At 46.8% G+C, this 25,281-nt stretch overlaps 1 protein-coding gene across 3 annotated transcripts in view; it reads left to right on the top strand.

Moving 5' to 3' along the window:
* Nucleotides 1–25,281, top strand: part of LOC135400341 (protein lin-28 homolog) — a 139,361-nt gene that overhangs the window by 72,446 nt on the left and 41,634 nt on the right. For all 3 annotated transcript variants that reach the window (XM_064632175.1, XM_064632174.1, XM_064632176.1), the window contains one exon: nt 13,175–13,290. In XM_064632175.1, coding sequence (XP_064488245.1) covers nt 13,175–13,290 — 116 coding nt within the window. The remainder of the gene's footprint in view (nt 1–13,174; nt 13,291–25,281) is intronic.

Here is a 25,281-nt window from a genome sequence, read left to right as displayed (position 1 = left end):
TCCCCGAGACCACCCCCTGCACCACTCCGCCCACCCCTTGCGAAAAGTTGGCCACGAAACAAGTCTTATCGCGTGGCACGCGTTCTGACAGCTGCGATGAATCACGGCCCGCAATCGGAACATCGCCCGTCGTTCCACAAACGTGCATCTCACGGTGGCGGCGGCGGCGGTCTGTGGCCTTGCGTGATGATGAGCTGCCGCACCTTCGCATCGTTTGCCTTCTCCTCGGCAACTTAACTGCAACAGGACAGTTGGCACGTTCACTGTGGCGCCATGACGCCGTTGCGGTCCCCACTGGAAGACCGCACAGCAGCTACAGTACTGTGCAAGCTAAGAATATTCTATTCGAGAGAAACAAATGGCAGAAAGCGAAGCAGATCTAGCAATGTCGTTGCACAATTAGGCACAGAGAACAGCGAAGATAAAAGCCAAGAAGAGGGGACTTGCTACGTCACAAAACGTCTTCAAACTGCGCACGAATATAAGCCAAATGAAGGAAAGACGCATATACCTTGACACCAACACAAAAAGGAATGTGATCCATCGGTGGTGCCGTTCGTGATTTACGAGTGATTTAAGCTTTCACCCTCTCCCTACCTCTCTCTCCTACTCAAGAAGCGTGGGAATGCGGAGGGGCCCCCGATTCTTCTTCTCAAACCATCTCCCGCGATGATTGACATACCATTTGAGGATACCAATGGGAGCCTGCACCGCATTGTCGGCCCTCTTGATACCGCGACAACGCGAAAACGTCTCCGCCCATGCATGTCCGTGAGGACAGGGTGAGATGCTTCTGGTTCGTGCGCCATGGAAACAAGCGGTGCGCATTTCTTGCACGGGAGTGCAACAGGTGCTGTTTGCTGTAACAATTGTGCTTAATGCGGATCCCGCTTCAAAGTGTAATCGGATCCGTTGCAAGATATTTAGAGGCTGGACGTGTGATGCGGCAGAGTGCTAGGTTTGGAGGTCTTTTCCAGCTGGCTGAACAGGCATGGTAACAGGAAGGTAGGATTTATGTCAAGGTCGAGTAAATTATGCTGTTGCGTAGCTGCCTCCTAAAGTGGGGTTCCTTCTTGGCAAGTCGCGTGTAGACTGTGACATGGTGTTTTTCACACTCCTGCATACTGCGTAGCCGTATGTGCCACTAGAGTAGTACCTAGAGGGGACCACCAGGAGGGTACGGGAGGCTACCGTAGGCTATGGGGGAGAGGAGGTGTAGCTGAACGCTTATATGTTGCATATTCTGTTCAGCACGACGCAACATGGAAGAATTGAACGTGGACATCTTCGACGCTGTGTCTGTTTGGGTCAAAACAGTGATAGTAACGACAATCTCTAACCAAGGTTCAGAAAGGGATACACGACTCTCTCGGAAGGAGGCAGCTCGTCTCCTTCCTCAGAGGCGACAGCCGCCCCTGAGAAAGAAGCCGAAACGTCGGGTATCCCTTTCTGTACCATGGTTGGAGATTTTCGTTACTGTCAACATGGAAGAGGTACTTCGCTTGCTTGTATAATGATGTCGGTGTTGACGACACGCAGTATTTCACTACGACCACAAGCGACATCATGCAACGACCTATATTTACGCTTTCACAGCTGACATGCAGCACAAAACAGCTCACAGGATATAGCGTGACACAGTAGACTGCACTCCATCTGCTGTGGTGACGGCCTGGTTTAACTGTAAATGCGGCAACCGTATCTTCCACAAGAATCTTCAGTAGGAAAGACAGAAATGTTCGAAGTGTTGGTCTCTTCGAACCAAGAAGCCAAGCTTCGGGTAAAGCTTGTTCTTACAATTCCTATACCCGTCGAGCGTACATGATGTGCTCTCGAAATCTCTAAGGCTACACGACTCGAATGGCGAAACAAACAATCTTTCAGCGACAAAAAGAACTATAAGAATAATGCTGCGAGGAACTTGGGTAAATACTGGTCTAGCGGGAAAGCAGTCGTGCTTCTCAAAGTCGTCCGTTAGCCATGAAGGCTTCCACTGGAAAGGTTTCTTCGAGCACTGAAAAGAAATCCCACATTTAAGGCCACCATAGAAAGATACTTCCTTTCAACAGTCGACGAGTCTCTTTTTATGGGTGCACGCCGACATCGCCTCGGGCACATATTTTCCCGGAACATCACCCGTTGATTGCATTTTTTGCCGAAAACAAAGTTGACGGCACTGAGGCCGGCTGTGTTGTTCCACAATAATGACAATAAGTCACGACATGAAATGGAAATATATCTTATTTCAGGCACTCTTTTTATGATATGATAGCATAAATAACAAGGTGATGTTGATGACGATTATGTTAAAGATTGTAACGTGGTAAACACTGCAAAACAGAACCTCACCGATTAATACGCTCCCAACCATCTCGAATGAGACCTTTCTCTCCCCTGGTTCGTCGAAAACGGGAGGCGTACAACCTTTTGTGACACTTATGCAGTTTCGTTAATTGTCATAAAAAGTCGTACGCTCTGCGCTTTTCGATGATGCTCTTCGCCGCTGGCACGTCATCAAGTCACAAAAATGCACTGTTCTTCTTGCAATGACCAGTTTATCAAGTCTATGTACATCGTCGTGTTTTACTCATTTTTTCATAGCAGTACCTGTCGCAAACCACTTGCTGTGTCTGACAAGTCAGTGAGTGCCGCCATCTATATACATGAAATGCATTTACATTTATACAAGTACGCAGCACGGTTGAAGCGCCCCTGGCCGATGCTCTCTTTCACCACAAGCGCTGCATGGAGATGGGATGAGGCTTGAAGACAACATAGTTTCACTATGAGGTCCTACCTGCATACTCTCAAACAGAACTTCACCGCGTAACGCGCTCCTAGGCACCCATAATCACGAACGACGTAGTTCTTTGCCCTGATTAATTGAAAACGGGAGATGAACGACTTTTTGTGGCACGTATGCAGACACGTTAATTGTCACAAAAAGGCGTACACCCAGTTCTCTCCACGAATCGGTAGTGAAAATAGTATCATTCTCTGCAGTGGTTGGCATTCAGCGTGCTGCCTCAGACGGTTTCAGACATATGTCGGCACGGTTCCCTTAGAAGTCGGCCCAGGACGCACATTCACCCAGGGCGTCAGTCGTGACGAGCCCTTTGGCCCAGTCGTGACGAGCCCAGTGGCGAGCCCTTTCACTACTGCCATCTGTTTTAAGACAGCGCGCGCAAAATTTCATCCACCAGAGGTTCATAGTTTTCCAGGTAAATAAGAAAAAAGAACTCCGTATTCATATCCGTTTTCAGTTTTACGGTGAGGTAAGCACAAGCTACTGCTCCTTGGAAGACGTCGCGAGGATTTGCTATTGGGATAAGGATGGTTTAGGACTGTATTTAGTAACTGTGATATGTAACTGTGACATGTGAGATGCACGTATCACGTGCTCGATACGTGAAAACTATAATAAGCAAGCATTGTCTCGAATGGACTGCGTGCTTGCTTCACGGACGAAAAACCGGTAGCTACCGGTAGTGACGTCACGCCGACGAAAGCATTGGCCATCACATTAAATTGTAAATAATTGTATGCCAATCTAATTGAAATAATTTGAAGGATGGCTCTTGTCATCATACCCTTCATCCCCTTGCGACCACAAAACGCAGCACACCATCATCATGTCAGCCAGCCCAAGGCAATGGCTTGGTCTGGAGAGTGTGGTAAAGTCCCGTTTTAAAAGTGTGCATTCTCAAAAGAGAACTTCCCGAATGCCGATGCCTTTTTGTGACACTTATGCAGTTACAAAACTGCTCGAGCCCCTCACTTTCCACAAGCGGTGTGATAACCGTACAGCCAGTGTATATAGCCAGAGTATGTAGAGTCATGCGAATTTATATTGAAATCTGACGTGGCATAAAAACCGAAGAGCAGGAGCTTCCCCTTGTGCGTTGGAATCGTCTCAAACGAGCCACCTTGGCAACAGACGATTCAAAGAAACTCTTAAGAGAGGCGTTAAGCCGGCGAAGACCTCCCGGTGCAAGTTCCGCTTCCGGGAGAGTCTGACGCAACGCCATCTGGCCAGCACGTGGCCCGTGGGCTTTTCCTCGAAATGACAATTCGACGCAGTCTCGAACCGCGACGTAACTGGGGCCGAACGCCATCCATCTCCTTCGGAGCACTTCGTCTCGCGGATTGTTCTCCCGGGATCGGAACACCTTGTGTTCCGATGGGCCGGCCACAAATAGAGCGCGGGTCGACGTAAGGTTCGCGCGGTCATGTATACGGTCCGCGTGGAATGCATCTTCCCGTGGCACGCGTGGCACACTTTTCCTTTTGTCTTCTTACTTGGGGGAAATTCACAAGGAGCGTTCCGGACATGAATTATGTGCGCTGCTTTGTGGATTCGCTCCGTTTTCACCCAAAATAGACAGTCGCGGAGCCAGAGAAGCCGAGCTTGCAGTATTTCCAAGTCATGCACGTTCTAGGCTAAAAGCGGAAAAAAGAGACAGGAGGAATGGTACTAGAGTAAGGGGGTGGAAGGGGAGATGAGTGAGGAGAATGCACAATTGGTCTCTCTCTCTCTCTCTGCAAAGCCTGAGAGAGAGAGAGAGAGAGAGAGTCGGAGTGCCGTAAAGGAGACAGGTATCAGCCGGACTGTTTGTCACTTTTCGGATACGTGTTCTTTTGCGATGCTGTAACACATGCCGTTGCATAAGAGGCGAGTTCCTGTGTTGTTAAGGGGATATATCGTGTAGGGGCTGGTGAGTGCATGGGAGCGTAGAGGATTATTGTACAGTCGAAGAAAATATACTCTGCTCCATTGCTCGCGGTAATTGGGTGAAAATATAAGGATGGGCCTTACGGTGGGAAGTCCGAGGTACTACGTTGTCCAGCAAGGTCCATAGTGCTTTTTGGGGCAGAGCGTTGGTGAATGTTGGTGAATTGTATCGTCCAAAGCATTACCGCCACCAATGGGGTACGATACCGCCCCTTGCGATGGCACTCCTCACCCATCATCATTTATATCAGGTTGTTGTTGTTGTTCTTGTCGTGCAAAGTGACCAATGTAGTCGAGAGAGAGAGAGAAAGTGTGTGTGTGTAAAACTGAGAGTAAAGCCGCTGAGCGTGGAGTTGCAGCAAGTTATGCTTTTGAGGCTGGCCGCTCTTAAGCTATACCGAACAAACAGGCACTCTATATGAAACAGAATTTCACCGCATAACATGTTCGAGTCTAACAACTTCCCTAAATTATAGCGTTATCACTTCTGGTTTGAAGTGGTAGCTGGACGTAAGCCTTTCTGGCCATCAGCCAGGCCATTACATTTCCATTCCAACAAATCATCGTCGTCATTCTTGATGACGATTGACTAGGAGCGTATTATGGTGTGAAGCTCTATGTCGACAACGGCAAGCAGTTCCGTCACCACCAACACCACCGCCACCATCTATGTTTAGAATGTAGTGCTCAACCCATGAATTGCCCGTGCAGTGCAAATTGAGAAGGCACATCGACCATTCGAAATCCATACGCTCAGCAAGAACTGCAGTGAGCCGGTGACTGGTGCCTTCGACTGGGTGACATCTTGCGTTGGGGAAGTTTCGTCAACATACCTTGCGTTGCGCACCACGGAACCATTTCATCGAAACGCAATGGAGGTCATAAAAAGTTTTTCTGAAAGAGGACGATTTACGATGTCGTCAATAACAGCTGAGTTGTGCTGTGTACTGCAAGCCACAATTGGTCTGTATACAGAAAGATCAACGGAGTGGTCATGCTTGCGGACTATCAGCCAATGCCCTTCATATTGTCGGCGGATCACTCCAGCACGCCATCTGAAGGTCTAAGGCCGGAGTCACACTGGTCTTAAGACCCAAAAAATATTGCCAGAAAGAAGAAGGAGAAGAAAAAGATCCTGCAGAAGCGGAATTTCACCCATCCCTACCTTCGAGATGGAAACCCTGTGGTGGTCGTATCACCTATGGTCGTAGATGCCTCGTGACCAAGAGCCACATATTATCATTACCTTCTATTTCGCTCATTATCATTTGCCATCGTCATATTCATCTCCACTCAAGTTGTGACGTGAACCCATAAACGCGTCTCCAACTTCGGCAAGCGGGTACATCATAGCCACCAGCAGCAATCACCACGCAATCATCCCAAAACCGTAAAAGCGTATCGATTGCTTTGAAAAAAGGTGTACTCCGCTTAATCGTTTGCAGCCTCCGCAATCACTAATGGCAGCATTCTCAAGGCCTCGCGATTCCACTCGGAGACCTCAGCGTCACTCCTTCTTCGCCTCACTCTGATGCGCGCCGAGAGATGACATAAAAAGTGGTGGGTGGGACCGAGAAGTGTACGGAGCTGTCGCATCACGTTTCATCGCGCCGTACAGTTATTTTGAGGCTTCCCTGAAGCGGTTATGAATCAAAGCACCAGTGCCGCGTGTCATCAAGCAGCTGTGTCATTGCAAGAACTTCAGACGGGAACGCTTTTGAAAACTGAGGTCGGCCGCTATCGGTGCGAGAGATCGCACGCGTGCCATCGCGTGCGTTAAACAGGGCAGGACGCGTGGCAACATTGGATAGCATACCGTGCGTCATAAGGGACCACGCGCCGTCTAGCCTTCGGAATGCTTTCTCATCGAAATCCATTTCGCGTCATGGCAACGCCATTCTCCTCCTATATGTCGTCTAATAACTTCGAGTGAATTACAGCAATAAATTTGAAGAAGGCTATGTAGCATTTGCCTCTTATAGGATGAGGTGATAGAATACATTTCGCATATGCGACATCATGAAGCACACATTCTACAACAATGCGATTTCCAGGTGCTCGGGATATAGCGCCACTACACTGTTAAAACAGAACTTCACCACATAGCACGCTCATGGCTAACAGTCATTCTGAATGATGTCATTCTGTGTCTTGATTTGTTGAAATTTAAAGGAGGCGCCAATCTGGGACAAATTATGCATGCCCCAGATTTCCGAATGACATCATTATGTGTCCCGATTTGTTCAAATCAGCGGGAGGCGCCTCTCTGGGACGCGCATAATTTGTCCCAGATAGGCGCCTCCTCCAATTTTCAACAAATCAAGGCACAGAATGATATCATTCGGAATGATGGGTGGCTAGGAGCGTGCTATGTGGTGAAGTTCTGTTTTAACAGTCTATATGCCCCGCTCAATGTGTGCGTAAAGTGTACGAAAAGTGTGCTTCTATTCTAGAGCCGAGAACGCTATTCTGTGAAAAGAGTGGGCTGGGCGTCCACGCCTCTGTGACCGTTAACATAAATGCAGTGTGTCACAGAAGACTGCGTGCCACGCATTTTCACCTATTCGGAAGAGCCGGAAAATGATGTAAAATGCTGTAATTCGGAAAGATGGAAGTGAACACATCATCATCATCATCATCACCACCACCACCACGACTACAGCCCCCCCCCCCCCCCCCCCTGTTTGATATCCTACCTCAGTAATGCGTGGAACCACCCCTATGTGCGGAGTTCCAACATAGCGATATCCCCGGATGTCGTCCGGCTCCTGGGGTCCAACACTACCGCCCGCCGCTTGGCTAAATGAGAAAGCTTGCTTACCGTTTGCTGCCTGCCGAAACGATGGCGCGCATTCTCTCGCTTTGCAAATGCTTATCTCTAGCTTATCGCCGTAGCACATCTTCATAGCCCCATTGGTCTCATATTCAAAATTGCAACGGACGCATAATCGCCTGTGCAGATAACATCGCAAAGCCGATACATTATTGCGATGTTTTGCGCTGATAGCTGAGAGATAAAGACCGTGAAAGCAACGCCGCATCCATTCCGCTCTATACAAAAAAAAAAAAAAAAAAAAGAAAGTTAGTGCAAAGATCCGTCAAGGTGCATGCGCTTTGGCAGATTGGTAGTGTTTAACCATGAACTTAAGCAACTTCACCATCTTTAGAGTATAATGTATTGCACTACATTTTGGAGGAGATGCTAGGGTCGAGGATGTACCAATCACCTTTCAGAGGGCACTAAAATGTAAACAAATTCTTTTCGCGGAATGAACGATGCCGTTACCTTGATGCCAGCACAAAAGGAACGGGATTGTCCCGTTGCGTCATTCGTGATTTATGATCGATAGAGAAAGAAAAAGAAAAACGCAATTGACGCTTTCTCTCTCCTTCTCAAGAAGCGTGACAATGCGGAGCGGACTCTCATTGGTCTCCTCTCCTCAAAGGATTTGTCCGATCATGGCCGAAGAGCGTTTGAGGAGACCAATTCGAGGCCTCTCCGCATTGTTGCACTTCTTGAGAAGGAGAGGACGAGAAGGAGAGGAAAAGCATTGCGATTTCTTTCGATCATAAATCACGAACGACGCACCGAGTGAATCTCGTTCCTTTTGTGTTGGTGTCAAGGTAACAGAATCTTTCGTTTCGCGAGGGAAAATCTTTGCACTTCAGCGCCCCCTGGATATAGTTCACGTAGCTCCATACGTGTCACAAAAAGGCGTTCGCCCCTCGCTTTCCACAAATCAGGAGTGATGCCGTTATCATTCTGTGCAATGGTTCGCCTACGCCCTGTTATGTCTTCAAGTTCTGTTTCGAGAGCACGAACAGCGTACTAGGCAAATGGAGATCTCTCGTTTGTACGCTCCGCGATGTCCTGACTCGAACGTCATTCGGCACCTCTCGCCGTCGGTCGTCCCAACGCCGGATGAATGATGAATGGCTTCACCCCGTTTAGTAACTCTGGTTCCCTCCTTCAACGGCTCGTTACTCCCAGGGATACTTGTTTGTCCAGGTCCTGCACCCTCGCGACTGGCCTCACAACTTGATGCCCCGTTTCAATAGCTCATTTGTTGTCCCCGGTACCTCCATGCATCTCTTTCGCGTAGCTGCCTTGGGAAAGATGGACGGTCTTGGTGGATTGCTTTGCTGCTTCTATCCCAGCTCTTCGGCGTAAGTGCTGGATACCGTTGTGTCATTTGTCTTAAAAGTGGATCGTCGTGTATTTTTAGATCGAGTAGTGCCCAGCGGAGTGAAAATGGAGTTGTGTCCATCGAGCGAAACGAGGCTGTAAATGAGTAATCTGGACAGGGTTTCAATCAGTTGTCGCTGGAGGGTTATTAATATGTTTCGGAAGGATTCACCACTAAGACTCCGCTTCTTCAGGGTATCGCTAACACTTGAGTGGTGCGGGAAAGTAAGATGCTCATATTTTCAATTAAACTTTATTAAGCTCTTTATTGGCTTCAATTACATTATGTTTTAGAAACAAGTTTGCGTTCTCATTTTCCCGCTTTTCTACACTCTAAGTCCAACCATTGCACAGAATGATAGCGTTAGCACTCCTGATTTGTGGAAATCGCTGGGCGTACGGCTGTTTGTGACAATAACGCAACTTCGTAAGTGTCAATGGTACGTTGTACACCTCCCCCTTTTCAACAAATCAGAGGAGAGAACGCTGTCCTTCAGGTTGCTGATTGGCTAAGAATGTGTTATGCGTAAGCCTATATAAGAAACTTCACGAAATAAAACCAAATACAAGCACGCTTGTTGTGGCATAGAAAGACACATGCCACGCATTGCAACAAACGTGAAAGACACGGCGGACACATGCCACATTTTCTAATTAAAAAGTAAAAATAAAAAACTAAAGAAACCACATTAGTTAATTATTTTCCTCGGCATTTCTCTGCAACAAAGCAAGGGTGCGGAAACATTAGTGATCTTGTGAATCTTCTCGTGCACCGTTACAATTCGTCTTCATTATTTCGCATATTAATTCCTCGTTAGTAATTTAATAACTCCTCCAAGTATTATTCTGGTTAAGCATTATCTTCCAGATATTCAGAGTTCATGTCATTTTGCGTTTGTAGCTAAGATGTCGTCGTATAGGCTGAGTTTCCATGCTGAACAGTTGGAGTCGCCCATGCGGTCTGTATTTAAAGAACGCAGATGGATCGGTGGTGGTGGTGCTGGTGAAAGGGCTCGCAGTTGTCGACCTCACAGAGGTGGGCAACGTCACGACTGACGCCCTGGAGGAATGTGCGTCCTGGGCCGGCTTCTAAGAGAACTGTGCCGACATATGTCTGAAAGCGTCTGAGGAAAACCCAGGAAAAACACCAGACAACACAGCCGATACCGGGATTCGAACCCGGGTACCTCCCAGTCTCGACATGACATGGCCAGCAGGCTTGACCTCTGAGCCACGGGAGCTGGTATCAGCTGGGACCGGCGAAAGTGTCCAGTTCTGTTCTTTCGTCCGCTTTCTTATCTGACCAATATAGTGACCGAGAGGGATCGGCATTCGTTGTGCACTATACCTTCCCGCCGTTTCAGTAACGGATCTACAATATTCAAACTGCATCAGAGTCACCATCTCCACATTTTTCTCTTCTAACTCCATCTCTGACCCTAAAATAACAGTATGTGCCTAATAGTATTTCACCTATAGGGTGAAGTGCAGAGTCCGAGCGCAAGCTCGTTCTTACTAAAGTTAACTTCCCCGGAGTACTTAATTCCTTGTAGTAATTGTGTTTTTCACTACCACCCGAAAGGACGATGTAGGGTAAGGTGGTCTATGTTGAAGACAGTTGAACTATTTTGTTAATAGCAGTCAGAATAATCGCCTAAATTGTACGATAATTCGTTAACTGAATCCCCAAACCTTTGAGAAATGATCCACAAATTACTGTGGTGCTAAACCAGATATTTATTTCGTACGACCCAAAAATGACAGGCTACATATTTTCATCAACTTACCCCACCCTATGGGTAACTTGAGGACATAAAAAAATTAATGCCGGGTTTAAATTTTGACTCTTGTTTGGGCAGCCGAAACGGTCAGCCACGAGTAGTGCACATGGAAACACAAGGCAATGACACAGCATCATAACGGTGAGGTCATATTTCATTAGTCGAGGAGCAGAAATGAGCAAATTGGAAGTTAATGATCGCGAAAGTTACAGATGGGACAAAATAAGGGTCCCTCTTACCTCGACCACATCTGCAAAACAGCGTCTCACGTCTTCGTAAAAAGTCACGTGCAGATCGTCAACATGTTACTTCAAAGCCCAGACAACGACTGTGCTCACCCTGGTGTCACAGACGAGAAAAAAATATTGCGAAGCAAATGCCGCGCGAAAAACCCAAACTGTCCTCAACTTGCCCCCTTCTTCAAGTAGCCCGACTTCAACCTATTTCTTGCCTGCGTCGCCCAAGTGGTGGTGGTGGTGGTGGTGGTGGTGAAAGGGCTTGCCGTTGTCGTCCTCACGTATGTGGGCAACGTCACGACTGACGCCCTGGGGAAATGTGCGTCCTGGGCCGACTTCTAGGGGAACTGTGCCGACATATGTCTGAAAGCGTCTGAGGAAAACCCAGGAAAAACCCCAGACAGCACAGCCGGCACCGGGATTCGAACCCGGGTACCTCCCAGTCTCGACGTGACATCGTCGCCCAAGTTTCTCCTTTGCTGCGGTACAATGTTAATTGATGGCGAGCAAATGGTTGTTACTTGTGAAGTTTTCATCCTGCACGCGGTCTATAGCGAACGAGGTCCTGGAGTGGACAACCGCACTATTTCCCTAAACCCTGCTGTGGGAGCAGAGCTGTACACGTTACCCAAAAAAAGGAACTAAATACGTTACTCGTTCCTTCGAAAAAATAGTAACTAAATACGTTACCCGTTACTCACAAATAAAAGGAACGCGTCCTCGTTACTTGGAAGTAACGAGTTACTTCTATACGTTACATTTGCATACCAGACAGCAGAAATACGAAAGCATCGCCTATCTATATCGCCTGCATATGTTGTCTCGTATGTTGTATTGTCTCATGTATACTGTCGACTCGGGCTTGCATCAAATAAGCCCAAGGCTAAATGTACACCATACGAAGAACGGAGTTGAAGGCGGTGATGCGTAAGAGGGATTTTCAGGAAAAAAAACGGAGTTCATTCACAAGGAGGCCTTCACATGATCATTGACATAAGTTCCCGAGTAGGGGACAGAGAGACAAAACACTAGACGCCCTGAGCTCAGTGAATACTTGAAAGAAGGAACACATTGAGTGTGCTGAAACACTGTGGACACTATAGAGCAATGAGAAAGGCGTTGCTCTCTGGTATCATTTTCTCTTCGCTGGGGATTTTTCCGCATGCTTGAGCCTCGTGGAATACCGCCATGTGCGCGGGAAAAAACCACAACTGGCGGTCGTGGTTGGTGACAGTGAGCAAAAAGAAAAAGGAAAAAAAGGAACGAGTAACTTACAGTAACGCGTTACCAATTTTGGTAACTTAGTACGTTACTAGTTATATTTTTTTAGAACATAACTAAGTCGTTACTTAGTTACAAAAACAGTAACGCGTTCCTTGTAACGCGTTACTTAAAGCTCTGGCTGGGAGCTACCCTTAGCTCGAGTCTATGCAATATCATGTCCATAATTCCCGTGGATGGCCCTTACCGTAACTTTTATTTCTTCATTCCCATTTTTCTCCTTCCATTTGGTCATTTACACACGCATGCGCATTCGATTTCTCAGCAGCCGTCAAGCTCGATTGTGGATTGGATTGGCCTGAAAGGGCAACAATATTGTTAGGAAGAGGAATAGGAAAAACTTAACGTTCATACACCTCCGTCATTAAAACTCCCTGGCTACCGCCTTACACGGTTGTGCCTTTCTTCTTCACAGTCTGGAGTTTGTAGGTCCATGAATGTGGGCTACTGCAGAACTGCAGAAGGCTACTGCAGCTTGTGCAGAACTGCAGAACCTGTATTCCAGGACTCTTACGCTTGACTACGCAACGACTGCACTAGGGATCGGTGGGTTTAGCAATGAAGTGAGAGGGTAGAGTTGGGTGAAAAATGAAAAAGAGTGGGAAAAAGACATGTGTGTACGGGATCACTATATATGCATGCCTGTTCAGTTCCATTTTCATCGCCCCAATCATCATCATTAAATAAAGTTGTTGTTGTTTATATTCATCGTAATGTCGCTATGCGTCAAGTCCTGTCCAACCAAAAATATTGTCCAGCAAAACACAAAAAGAAAGCGCCCGATGCCTGACTTGGAGGTGCCAAGCGCCATGTATCGGAACATTTGTGGAGCCACCATATGCAATATGCTTCTTTATCCATGCATTCCATGTCTGCGTGAACTTTTCCTGATTCCCTCTGTTTTACTTCATTCCGTATTCGGCAAAGTCTTTACTTGACTTTTTCTTGTGATTCTCAGGAGTTTCCCCGGACCCATCGCTACGGCGCAGAGGAAAGTGCAAATGGTTCAATGTGGCCAAGGGCTGGGGCTTCATCACGCCCTACGATGGAGGGCCCGACGTCTTCGTCCATCAGGTATCGGACAATTTGTTGCATGCACTAACTTTCGTCCCATGAAATTTGTGGCGTAGACCGCATCGACACGGCTGCTTACGCCAAACTTTCCGTTTCACGGGGTAACCTTTCAGGACCACTATACAAAAACAAACAAACAAGAAGAAAAAAAAACACTAACAAACTTGCGTGCAACGTTTAATGCGCTTGGAGTGCTTATACCTTGTAACCGAAAGAGGTATAGCTGTGTTCTTTTCAGTGTTTCTAAACCTGATGTACATATGCATTTATACATAGCCCTGGACAGTAAGATAAATCCACATTTGATGAACGTTATGGGGGTTACAGGATTGTGTATGGGAAGGTTATTTGTTTTTCCATCGCACGTCCTCAGCGTGCGATAACCAGCAGACTGTGTTTCGCTTCCTCTTGGTCTTTTTCTTTTTTTGCGGGGGTAGGGGGTTGGGTGGGAAGAGAAAGGGTCAGGTCACTCTCCCATGGTCGTCACACGCCGAACGACCGCAGCCCGAGATGAAAAAAAGCAAACTGCAACAAATAAGCCCACGTGTTCGTTGCTGCCCTGACCAGCATGGCGGCGATGACTCCCCTCGACTTTCTAACGAACAGCGTTCAACAAGATGTTTATTGTTGTTTGCTTGTAACCGCCAAGCTATAAATAACCGCGGAGGAAGAAGAACTGGCCGCAATCTGCAACCAGAACAGGGATGAAAAAGAAAGAAAGGAAAAAGGCTAGTACAAGAGGCCTGCACGAAGACCCGAACGGAAATACAATGATAAGCACCTATAAGAGCGGAAGGCATATGCACTCTTTCTTTCTTTCTTTTTTTTTTATCATCTTTATTTTGTCTTCACCGGTCAGTGGGGTGCGTTTTTATCCGAGGTCGCCTTTTGTACACATTGCGTCAACACCTCGAACCGGCAACACACAGAGAGAGATATAGGACCCAGATGAACTCTCACAATCAAAGTTCCGAACTCGACGAGAAGAGGGGAGGAAAAAACTGACCACCGGCCAGTCGGAGGGGGGAACCCCGATACGTACACTACGCACAAATATATTCCTTTGATGGAGCACAAAGCCAAGTGGCAGGGAGGGCAGATGCGTTGAAATCCAGAAAAGTGAGGTCGCACGCGATTTCGTTCGGAAAATCCACAAAAAGCACGCACACGCGCGCGCGGGCGACGAAGTGGACAATGAGTCCCATTCGGACAGTTCCAGGGGCTCGCACAGTTTTTTTTATTTTTATTTTTTTTTCAGCATACTTGACCACTGTCCGTGGCCTCGTTTCTTCCTTTCTCTCTTTCTCTTTTTTTTTTCTTCTTACGATTGTAGCGCTTACATTTTATTGGTCATTTCCGCAATCTGACTGCGCTGTTGTACTGGTGAGGTTGTTCAATGCCGACCTTTTTTTTTCTTTCTCTCATTGCTACCAGAGCTTGGTGCATATATCTATTGTGTTCTGTATATAGGGGAGGGGTTGTAATACTTGCGGCGAACGTACCGGGTACGCCCCATGTTCTGTTCCGACTGTCTTCCTGTGAGAATGCATTCGCAACGGCGGCTCCAAAGTATGGGACACGGTGGGGTTGGAACCGGGTATTCGGAAACCGCGTCCTCGTGATAACGTGATTCAGGAATCGCTATATACCTTGTCGCAACGATTGGTAATGTTGGTGGCGCTTTTGGTAGTGGAGCATGAGCCATGAAAACGCCAAAGAAAGCCAAAAAAAAAACGAAAGTCAAAGCTGGTATTAGAGGTTTTTGCAAAGCACTGAGAGTATGGCACAGATGCAGGCCAGCTGGTGGGAAAACTTCATGATGTGTAAAGCCTGAGTCTGGGCGAACAACTGGGCAACAAACGAAGCACCGTAAGGAGGAAAATGGAGAGACATTTTATGTCTTTATGCGCTCCCCAGCTGCCAAAGCACGCACGTAGAACAGAACAGTGCGCCAGGAGCCAAGTGGCATATAGAGGACGTCCTTCTGTGCCAGTTTGTTGTAAATGGGGGCGATGTGATTTTATGTTCAGGAACCAAAAATGTCTAAACGTCTGCAAGCACGCGCGTATAATTCCGATCAAAAGAAAGAAATAAGCACCAGCCAACAGCCTCACTTCATCCATGGACCACCTCCTGGACGGGAAAGCTCCTGGACAAGAAATCGCGTACAGAAGGTTATCGCGGGTTATTTGAACACTCGGCAGCAGCGCCGAGAATCAGATAACGAGAAAACCAGCTCCCGTGACATAGTGGTTATATAGGATGATCGCTTTCCACGCCGAGACTGGGAGGTGACGCGTGTTCGAATCCCCGCACCGGCTGTGCTGTCCGAGGTTTTCCCTGGGTTTTCCGAACACTTTCTAGACGAATGTCGGCACAGTTCCCTCTGAAGTCGGCCTATAGGACGCATACTAAACCCCCTGTCCCCCACTCCTTCCTGCTGTCCTCTCTCCATCTGTCCACATCTGTAGGCTACCCATAGGCACAGTTGCTTCGCGGCGCTAACACGGAATTTAAAATATTAAATTGCTGAATAAAAACATAACTCGAAAATGGCTTTCAAGCTCAGAAAACTATACTTTTACGCTTTCCTAACGAAAAGAAGGCTCAAGAAATGACGAGTCGTAGTCTCTATATAACAGCATGTGCAAAATTCGTGATCACGGAAAATGTAAAAGCCGAACCACTTAATCCTCCGTTAAGTTACTTCTGCCGACACGAGTGTGTTGCAAGGCACATGTGGCACGAAGAACCTGCGCTCAAGGACGGGACCGCAACACGCGATCTTACCGCGGGGAGGACGCGAGCGAGCACCGAATTATGAGCAACGACACTGGGCCGCTTGTGCCTCGTCGAGCGGCGGCGAGCGCCGGAGGTCCCTTTGCGGCCCGCTGGACGACCGCACACTCCTAATCAGCCTGCACAAAGAACTTCGCTTCATGGAAAGCACCTTCCGTTTTGTGCCCCTAAAAATAATCGTCGCACGTCGGGGGAGCGCAAAAAATGTAGGCGGACAGAGCCTTGATCTTGAAGAAGTGGGCCAGACAGACGGGGGCCTCGCTTTGCCCCAGATTGTCTTTTTGCGTCCCAAAAGGGCAGAACTCAATGCCGCGCTATTGCTAAAAACGTTTTGCCGGGTGTCATGACGAATGTACGGGCTTTGTCTCCATTGCTGTTCTCAAAAGACAAGCGGGAAAGCTTGGAACGTGCCTTATACGCGACACAGTCCCGTAGCTGACTCGCGGCAGCGTGGGATGTCATTTGCGCTATACACAACACACATACGTCATGGACAACGAGTGCACTGTACTGGAGGTTTGTGTGTCCAATATACTATGTTTCACCCGCTGCCAATAGATGCTATGCAAAATGGTGCGACTCATCGCTACCTAAGTCAGAAAGAGATGCCATCTCACAGGCGAGACCAGACCGTTGTCTTGCCTGTAGTCTGGGTTGCAACGGCCTTCATCTGGACAGAATAGATCTCTACCCGAGAAACGTCTTCACGACGTTTGTAAACAGACTAAAACCGGAAAAAAATCGGAAGGGGAGGGCTGGGTTCGACAAATGGGCACTTGTTCGCTGTGTCCTATTGAAAGAAAAGTAGGACCGAAGGTCGCGTCCCTTTCAGGGGCCATCGTAATCCCCTCAAGACCGTTGATCGGCTCGATCTTGGGCTCGATCTTGTTCGCCCCTAGCTTCCAGCGTAGTTCAACTCTACCAAATTGGTGGCGCTGTCGAACACTATGACGTCATTTGTTTGCAAACAGGGAGAGGTCTATTGCCGACTCTCAGACGCATGTTGGTGTAAAGTTAAGTGTTTTGCCTGGTATATCTTAGAGCAACATACTTAGATTTACCGATGAGAAACAGGCAGTGCGAAGCTGGGGTTCGCAAGAGAAATTATGGTACATTCCAAGTACAATTTCGATGTAAAACAAAACCAGAAAGCAGTGGTAGAATAGAATACAATAGTATTAGAGAAGAAATATATGGAGTGAAATTTCTGGTAATTAGAAGCTATTCAGCCATTTTTGTTTGGGATGCGCCTGCCACTGTATCTTACATGACCTAAATAAGTTATGATAAAAACGAAATCATCAACTGAAAGAACTCTTTGGTCTAGTTGAAATTACCCCTGTGTGAGTTGATATGGGGCAAACTGTATCTACCCTAATTTCAAAAAGGACCTCTATGCAGCTGTCATAATCCAAACACTCTCGAAGCAGCCCACTCTGCCTATCCGTCATCTTGCTTGAGCGTGAAGCTTGGGAGGTGCCAGTTCCTGTAAATGAGCCAAAAATGTAATCAATCTTCAGGAAAAATATAATGCTTGAAGCTTCATTTCACGCGGTAAACTACCGACTGACTAACAACAACAACAAATAAGTGATGAAGACGTAGCGGGATGTTTCGCCGCTGAGGCCGATTGACTAAATGAACCGTTAGTCAGTTGTAGTAGTCATGAAATACTTGCATTGCGCATGGCACACATTTTGGATAAACGCAATTAATCGAAGCTGCAATACCTGATTCACAGAGAACACTCTTCTTGTAATATCAATTTTCAGAGTCAAGTAACTCATCAAGAACTGTTGCAATAAATGATCTCGTCTACGATGTCCTCTGCACCCTCATCATGTGTGAGTGTGTCCTGTTCAAAATGCGTCACCTATACGTGAAATTTTGGAAAAAATGTACGTAGGCGGTTTTAACACGCGTTCAAATCATTTTCGATGGAAGCGCACACGAAGGACAGCCAACGGTCATCAAGTATATAATACCGACTGTGCATTTTTTGTAGGAGCCGCCATCTGAAGGTGTGGGCTCCAGCCTTGTCTAGTGTAGCAACAGTTTCAATAATCTAGTTCTGCGACTACAGCATTTGTGCGTAGTGTGGCCACGTCGCAAATGTAGTTTACTGCGCCATAGACCTTCTGTCTGTGCTCAGGATTTTCTCAAGTCGTCCATCGCGTCTATAGGAACGAACGGCAAATATATTAATTCGGAATCTAGTCTTCGAAACACCAGTGGAGTACTCGATGTTTTTAGCTCTACAGCAGGATAGGGCATAACACAGTGGTTCTGAACCTTTTTTGTTTCATGCACTATTTTTACCGTTCACCAAAGCGTTATCCCTTCCCCCTCATATTAACTCCAAAGCAATGCACGCACAAAAATTGTCGGTATTTTATTGCTCCTTCAGAGTTTCTTGAAAGTATTGTTTCTTGCGAGGGACCTTCCCACTAGATATCCCTTCCAGTACCGTCTACAACCAGGAGTCATCGTGTCAAGCCATCGAGACGCTCCTGGGGTGGGAGACGTCCTGTGAATGATATACTACGCAGATTTGCCGCCAGGGGCAGACTGGAGGCGAATGTTTACATGGTGTCGTTCTCCCCACGAAAACCCCAAATCCCCCCCCCCCCCCACCAGGGCGCATACTCCACCGGTTGAGAACCCCTGGCCTAAGAGAATTCATTTATTATGTATTTATTGCAGGAACCCATACAGCTCCACAATTGTGGTATTACGTAGGCGAGAGAGGACACTGTACAATCTGCTACAAAGAGAGAGAGAGAGAGAGAGAAAAAAAAGACATGTACAGTACAAGATACCACTCGAATGTCACAAATCAATTAACAAAAGGATACAATAAATTACCAGGAAAATACAAATATCACTCAGAAAGAAGGGAAGACAGCCTATCTATAAATACGTCACTAGTCGTTGACAGAACAAGGCCCCGAGGAAGGCGGTTCCATTCTAGGATCCTTCGGACAAAAAATAAATTTTTGCCGAAGCGAAAACGATATGGTTCAACCTTGCATTCGGAATGATAGTTCTCCCTCCCTCCTCTTCTCCACTACAGAATTCCAATATCTTCCTGACATGAAAATGCTCCTCAAGACCCTGATCAGTTCTAATAAACTGTCCGAGAACTGTCCCGTTCGATAGTACAGCAAATACGAGAGGCGGCGGGCCGCTCTATACTGTAATAAACATTTCATTTGCGAAGAAAGACGCTTCAACGGCATTTTATTTGCACGCGGAAACTCGCTTTCTGTTTCACAACCCATTTAACTGTCGCTTTCGTCTTTTCGGTGTACCTTTGCTTCCCTTTGCACCCAACAGATCACCGCATGCGGGACAATGCGTCGGCGGCAACAAACCACAAACATTCCACCAGATCCCATCATCCGCGAAACGCGCGCTACTTGAGATTTTAAACCCACACGCGGCCCCATCACATGATGCCGCCGATCTCAAGAAAGGCACATGTGGTCATGCACATCACAGCCGCCGTGATTCACGCTGATCTCTCGCCACAGCGGAGCCACGAGCCCAGCCGCACATCCAGATATACGTCGTCTTTTCAAAATAATAGAAGCAGCGACTGTCATAAAACAAAGCCCCGGAGTATATTTTTCACCGCAGCGTTCACGGCGGCCAGATGACAGCGTCTGTTGCACGTGGCACGTCATCTCAAACCCGCATGTCAGAGAGCGCGGAGATGGAGGGCGAGGGAGGATTTACGAGAATACAATTTGAAATGAAGTTTAGAGAAAACAAAGATGACGCCGCAACAAAGACTTGGGAGTGCCCCGCGTGCACAAAAGGGTGCGATTGTTTTTTGTAGAAAAGAGCGCGGTCTCAAAGAACTCGAGGACTTCATGTCGCGGAGGAGATCGCGTTTTCTTTCTTTCTGTGGAGCTCTCTGGTGAGATGGATAGATTGCCCGCGTTTTCCAGATCTTCAGAAATAACAATAGTAATTAAGCAAAAGGATCGGGCTCTATTTCTTCGAGCTTGTGGAACTTTGGAAGCGTTACAGCAACTTTAGTGCAGCCGCCGTTCCTGAAATGTTTTGAGAAGAGGGGTACGCGGCGTTCCTTTTTATTTCTTCTTGTCGTTGAGAGTGTGGAGCCAACAGGGCGCTGACTTGAATTAGTGGTAGTGCTGTTTTCGTTGATGTAGCATTGCGGAGATGTCTATTCCTGATGACCCCGAGCAGTCCGATTGAGTACTAACCTTAATTTATTCAGCTTCGTATGATCGTTCCGTAAAATGCTAAGCACTATTCAGATAATACTTTTGTTCATAAGTCTCGGGAAGAGACTAAACTAAGGCTCGCAACGATAACTCTTGTTGTCTACACTTGCGTGCACTTCCTGTGGATTAGAGGTCATGCAAGTTCATGATGTGTGCGTTTAGAATTATACCAAGGTAAGAAAGCCTGACAGACTTCCTTTACTTTTATTTAGTCGGTGCAGAAGAGATTCTAGGTTTGTGGGGTCTTAGGTAAAGCCCTGCGCGTACGAGCTTTTTGCCGCCCGCATCCGATCTGCATCGTCGTACACGAAATCCACATCAGACTCGCATCAGCATTCTCGCAGTTCAGTCTCCTGTCTGCATTCGAACCAGAAAGCGCAAGGCATTCACAGGTGAGGTATTAGTATCCTACTGTATATAGGTACGTATTACAGCATCGCGACATCATTTTCAATCAACATTTTTACACTGCAAGAATCTTCGTTTATTAACTGCGCGTACAAAAGAACACATTACAAACATTACAAATATAGTACATTCTACACTCATAGATTCTCAGCACTCTTTATTTGTTGTGCATAAGGAGGATTATAAGGTTGCAGGGTCGAACCGGGCCATGGACGAATAAAATTCGTGCTTTCGCGCTAGTTTAACCGCGTCGAATTGCCCGCGATACGAAATCCGTTCCGTTGATATCTGCAACCAATGTGCATCTGCTGGGGAGCCGTCCGCAATGATTACTCATACTTTATTCGAATCCGCAGGTATTCTTCCGATATCCGGGGATTCCCGCGCACATTAGGTGCTGCGATGGTGAGTTATGAATCATAGGTCGCTTGGAGACCGAGACAGAAACTCGCTGTAGGACCGAAGCCTTACCGACTGTATGATACATTATATGATAGAGCCGGTGATCTCACGACATGCTTGGTTTCCTTGTGCTCGCAACATTTTAATGGCAGACTGATGTATACGACGTGTTAGGCACTTTATTTAGGCATCATTTTATTTAAATTTTATTTATACTTCAGTAGATTTTAAGTATTTATTTCTCTAAATATTTCTAGCAATACTGGTAGCGCATGGGATGGTATGGTATTGGTTACCTTGGCTTGCAGATTTTTGAGGCTGCAGTGAGCTCCTTATCACATAATTAGGGGCTTGCTCAGGTGATACCTCATGTTGTCAAGATGCCCACATCTTATACAGAAATCCGCTAGGACTCCTTTGTGTTGTTTGGAAGAAGCACTTGATGTCCAGGACGTGTGCGTGTTTCATGTCAAGTAAAAAAGAAAAAAGAAGCACTTATGTGGTGCTTGAAGGCGATCTTCATTTGTGCGGAACAATAATATATACACATGGGGCAACTTGAATCCGAATTCTAGAGGAAATGGAAGGCTACTCGCCATAAGGGGACAACGGATCACACGACGTAATCGGCATAACATTACTTGAGGGGATGTCCTGCCTCACGCATGTTTTGTGCGTGAGTCTGTCTTTCTTGAGAAGCGACTGGCAATGATCTATCTGTGAGTATCTCAATTTTCTACATCGGCCCGTCAGTTTCTTCAGTCCTACTTTCGAAATTGCACTCATGCTAAACTAACTAATTGGATAGGAAATAATGATATGAAACATGAGGGAGCATTAAATATAAGACCCCGAAAACATGTCCTGATTTGTTTTAATGAATTAATAGTTGTTAATCATTGGTCATCCTTTCGACGTGATCCGACATCGTTGACTTGTGATTTAGCGCAATGATTTATTCGTGCGTCCCGAGAGTACTTCATAGGTAACCGCGGAGGGTATTGGCCTTAGGAACCCGCAGTTCAGAGACCCGCTATGCACTGAGTTCCCGGATCTTGTTTTCTTTTTTCTTTTTTGAAGAAAACTTTTCTTACTGAACAAGATACTAATAAAAGCGCACGTATTATACCGAAGCCACGAGACAGCGAAGGACAGTATATAAGGAATACGTAAGCAATATGTTGCTTTCCGACGCGTACATGCACGCACTGATGCCGTTTCGTGAGACGTATAGAGAACAATATCGAGTGACGAGTCAAACGGGGGGCAATAAGAGTGCGCTTTGCAACCGTCAGGTGGAGCGGATGGCTGTGCCCGTGATGGGAGGGGGGAAATACTGAAAATAGGCGAATGGAAACTCATCCGCTTCAAAAAATCGATGCTGGGAAACGGTTGCCATGACGACATCTCGGGAGGATTTCATTGGCGATTTTTACTCAAGCGCAGATTCTCAAAAACCTTCCATCGGCGGTTGCATCACCAATCGCGCGCGCCAGGGACGCTTCGTGAGCTCGTCATGTTTGACGCTGTCTTTTTGGCGCACAGAAGTATGTGAGGGGGAGGGTATGTATTTATTAAGAAAACAAATAAAGAAGAAAGGAGGAAAGGCGAGGGTGTGTGACTGAAGAAAGCCACGCTCTTAGAAATGAACTTCACCGCATAGCACGCTCCTAGCCAACCATAAGCTCGAATGATATCGTTATATGCCCTGATTTGTTGAAAACGGGAGGCGTACGCCTTTTTTTGTGACACTTACACACACACAAAAAAAAGGCGTACGCCTCCCATTTTCAAGAAATCCGGGCAGATAACGATATCATTCGAGATTATGATTGGCTAGGAGCGTGCTATGCGGCGAAGTTCATTTTTAAGAGTGCAGAGTCTCGAAATGGTGCGGCTTATCAAGAACGCGAAATCGCATCTCATGACAGTCCACGTATATATAGTTTGAGTGAGGCTTGATATCGTCCGATTCTTTCTTCTTTTGTTCGTTGCGAGCTGTTGGCAACAAGAATCATTTAGATAAGGTGCCATTAATATTATATGTTTCCACCCTGTTAAAACAGAACTTCGCCACATAACATCAATTGTGGACAATGAATGCAAAATTGCAAAGTGATAAAAAAAAAGGCAGAAGCATCCTATTTTCAACCAATCATGGAACAGAACAATGTCATCGTGAATGATGGTTGGATAGACAGAAAAGCAAAGGATAGGCACTTGGATAGGCGCCGAGACTGGGAGGTGACCTGGGTTCGAATCCGGGTCCCGGCTGTGCTGTCTGGGTGTTTTCTCTGGGTTTCCCTAAGACGCTTTAAGACAAATGACGGCACAGTTCCCTGTGAAGTGGGCCCATGACGCACGATTCCCCCCACCCCCTGTCTATCATCAGTTCTATCATCACCACAACCACCACCACCACCGTCACCACATGTTTTAACTGTGTAACAGTGTAATATGCTTGTAGCGCACAATGTGAGTGGGGATGGAAGTTATTGAAGATAATTTGTTGTTCGAATGGCACAAAAAAAAAGGGGGGTTTCTATGGCTCGGTTTCACTAAATGTCGGTTAAAATAATGTAAGATAAGTAAGCAATATAAAAGTGAGTCGCAATAAAATAAGTGATTCCGTTAAGCGACCCACAGTAACTGGTCATTCAGTTTATTAACCGAATTTACACTCAAAATACAGAACTTCCGCGCACTTCCGCGCGATTGATATCGTTGTCTTTCCTGGTTTGCTGATGAACCGTATGCTTCTTTCTGGCAACTTCAATTGGCACAGAAATGCACTGACTGGCACTCACTCGTCGAAGCCTATAACAGATATGATGTCCGAACCTCGCGCTCTCCTTACCCTCTTTCCACCCCGTTTTCCAACGTTCTCCCAAAGCACGGTGGTCGCAAATAACCTTTAGACAAGGTTGATCAAATTTCAGAGCTCCAGCTTATGAATGTGCTGCTCAGGTCGGTATAGAGCTGGTCTGATCGGCCTCGTATAGAGCGATTCCGTCCCACAGCTGTAGATCGCACGTTCGTACTAGTCCATCGCTTCCGGCAAGAAGTGCCACTACACGAGCAAGAGGAGCAAGAACAGGTGGCCGTTCTTGAGTTACCGGATGACGCCAAAAGCAACAGGTCACCTGCTGCTAAAGTGTCGGATGATGGGCGCAGCAGACGATGAGTTAAAAGACGATTTCAGAAATTGCATGGATGGCCCGCCAGAGAGCGCCGTGTTGCGAATGCCCCACTGGACCTTGGGATTTAGTTTTCATGAGTCAGACAGAAGAGCGCAAACGGTTTCGGTTTTCCCTCCTTCCTTCGAGCAACAGGCAGGCAAGCATGAATGCAAACCATTTCCCACGACGCATTGCGCTATGCGCGTGACTTGGGCGACGGAGGGCCCCCGTGCGGAGCACAAGGGCAATATCTGAAATCGCCTATTGAAGACGCTTTCAAAATATACCCGCGCTGCCATTTAAACCGTAAGCGTCCAGACTGTGCGTCTAGCAGTCAAACAAAGACTTTATTTCAATGACGATGATTGTGGAGTCTCACCGCTAGGGGTGATACTCTACCCCATTGCTGGCGGTACTATAAGGAAATGAAATAATGAGTCGCCTAACAGTGAGGACCGAAGTCCTATGCAGTGTCTAGCAGTAACAACGTCCAGGCAGCCCATATAGGGTTGTCACCAGGATGGTTAACCTCAGCTCGGCCATTTATTTTTTGCTCGTATGTATCGGATGCTGGTTGAAGAGCAATAGCGGCAGCATTGTTTTGCCGGTATTTTACCCTGGAAGGCATTCCATGGAGAAGTTTCGGCAAATTCCATGAGCCTTTCCAAGGAATTTGGAACGGATCCATCTCCGCTGTGGTAGTAATATAGTACTTTCCTTGTTTCCGAGTCTTCTTTCTATAGTATAGGTAGATCATAACATCAATAGCACAGATTAAACGTGCAGTTCCAGTACGTTTCTGTGAACGCTGTTTTATGAGTGCTTTCTCTTCTGATGCGTTCCTTTCTTCACCTACTCCTATTCTCTCTCTCTCTCTTTCCCTCCTCCATTTATCTGCACATCCTCCTCTTTCTTTTGGTCTCACTCATTCAGCCGGCATTTTTCATGGC

Source organism: Ornithodoros turicata, chromosome 7 (genome assembly GCF_037126465.1).
Source record: "Ornithodoros turicata isolate Travis chromosome 7, ASM3712646v1, whole genome shotgun sequence".
Classification (NCBI taxonomy): Eukaryota; Metazoa; Arthropoda; class Arachnida; order Ixodida; family Argasidae; genus Ornithodoros; species Ornithodoros turicata.
Note: the sequence above shows the minus strand (reverse complement) of the source record. Positions and strands in the feature narration are given on the sequence as shown.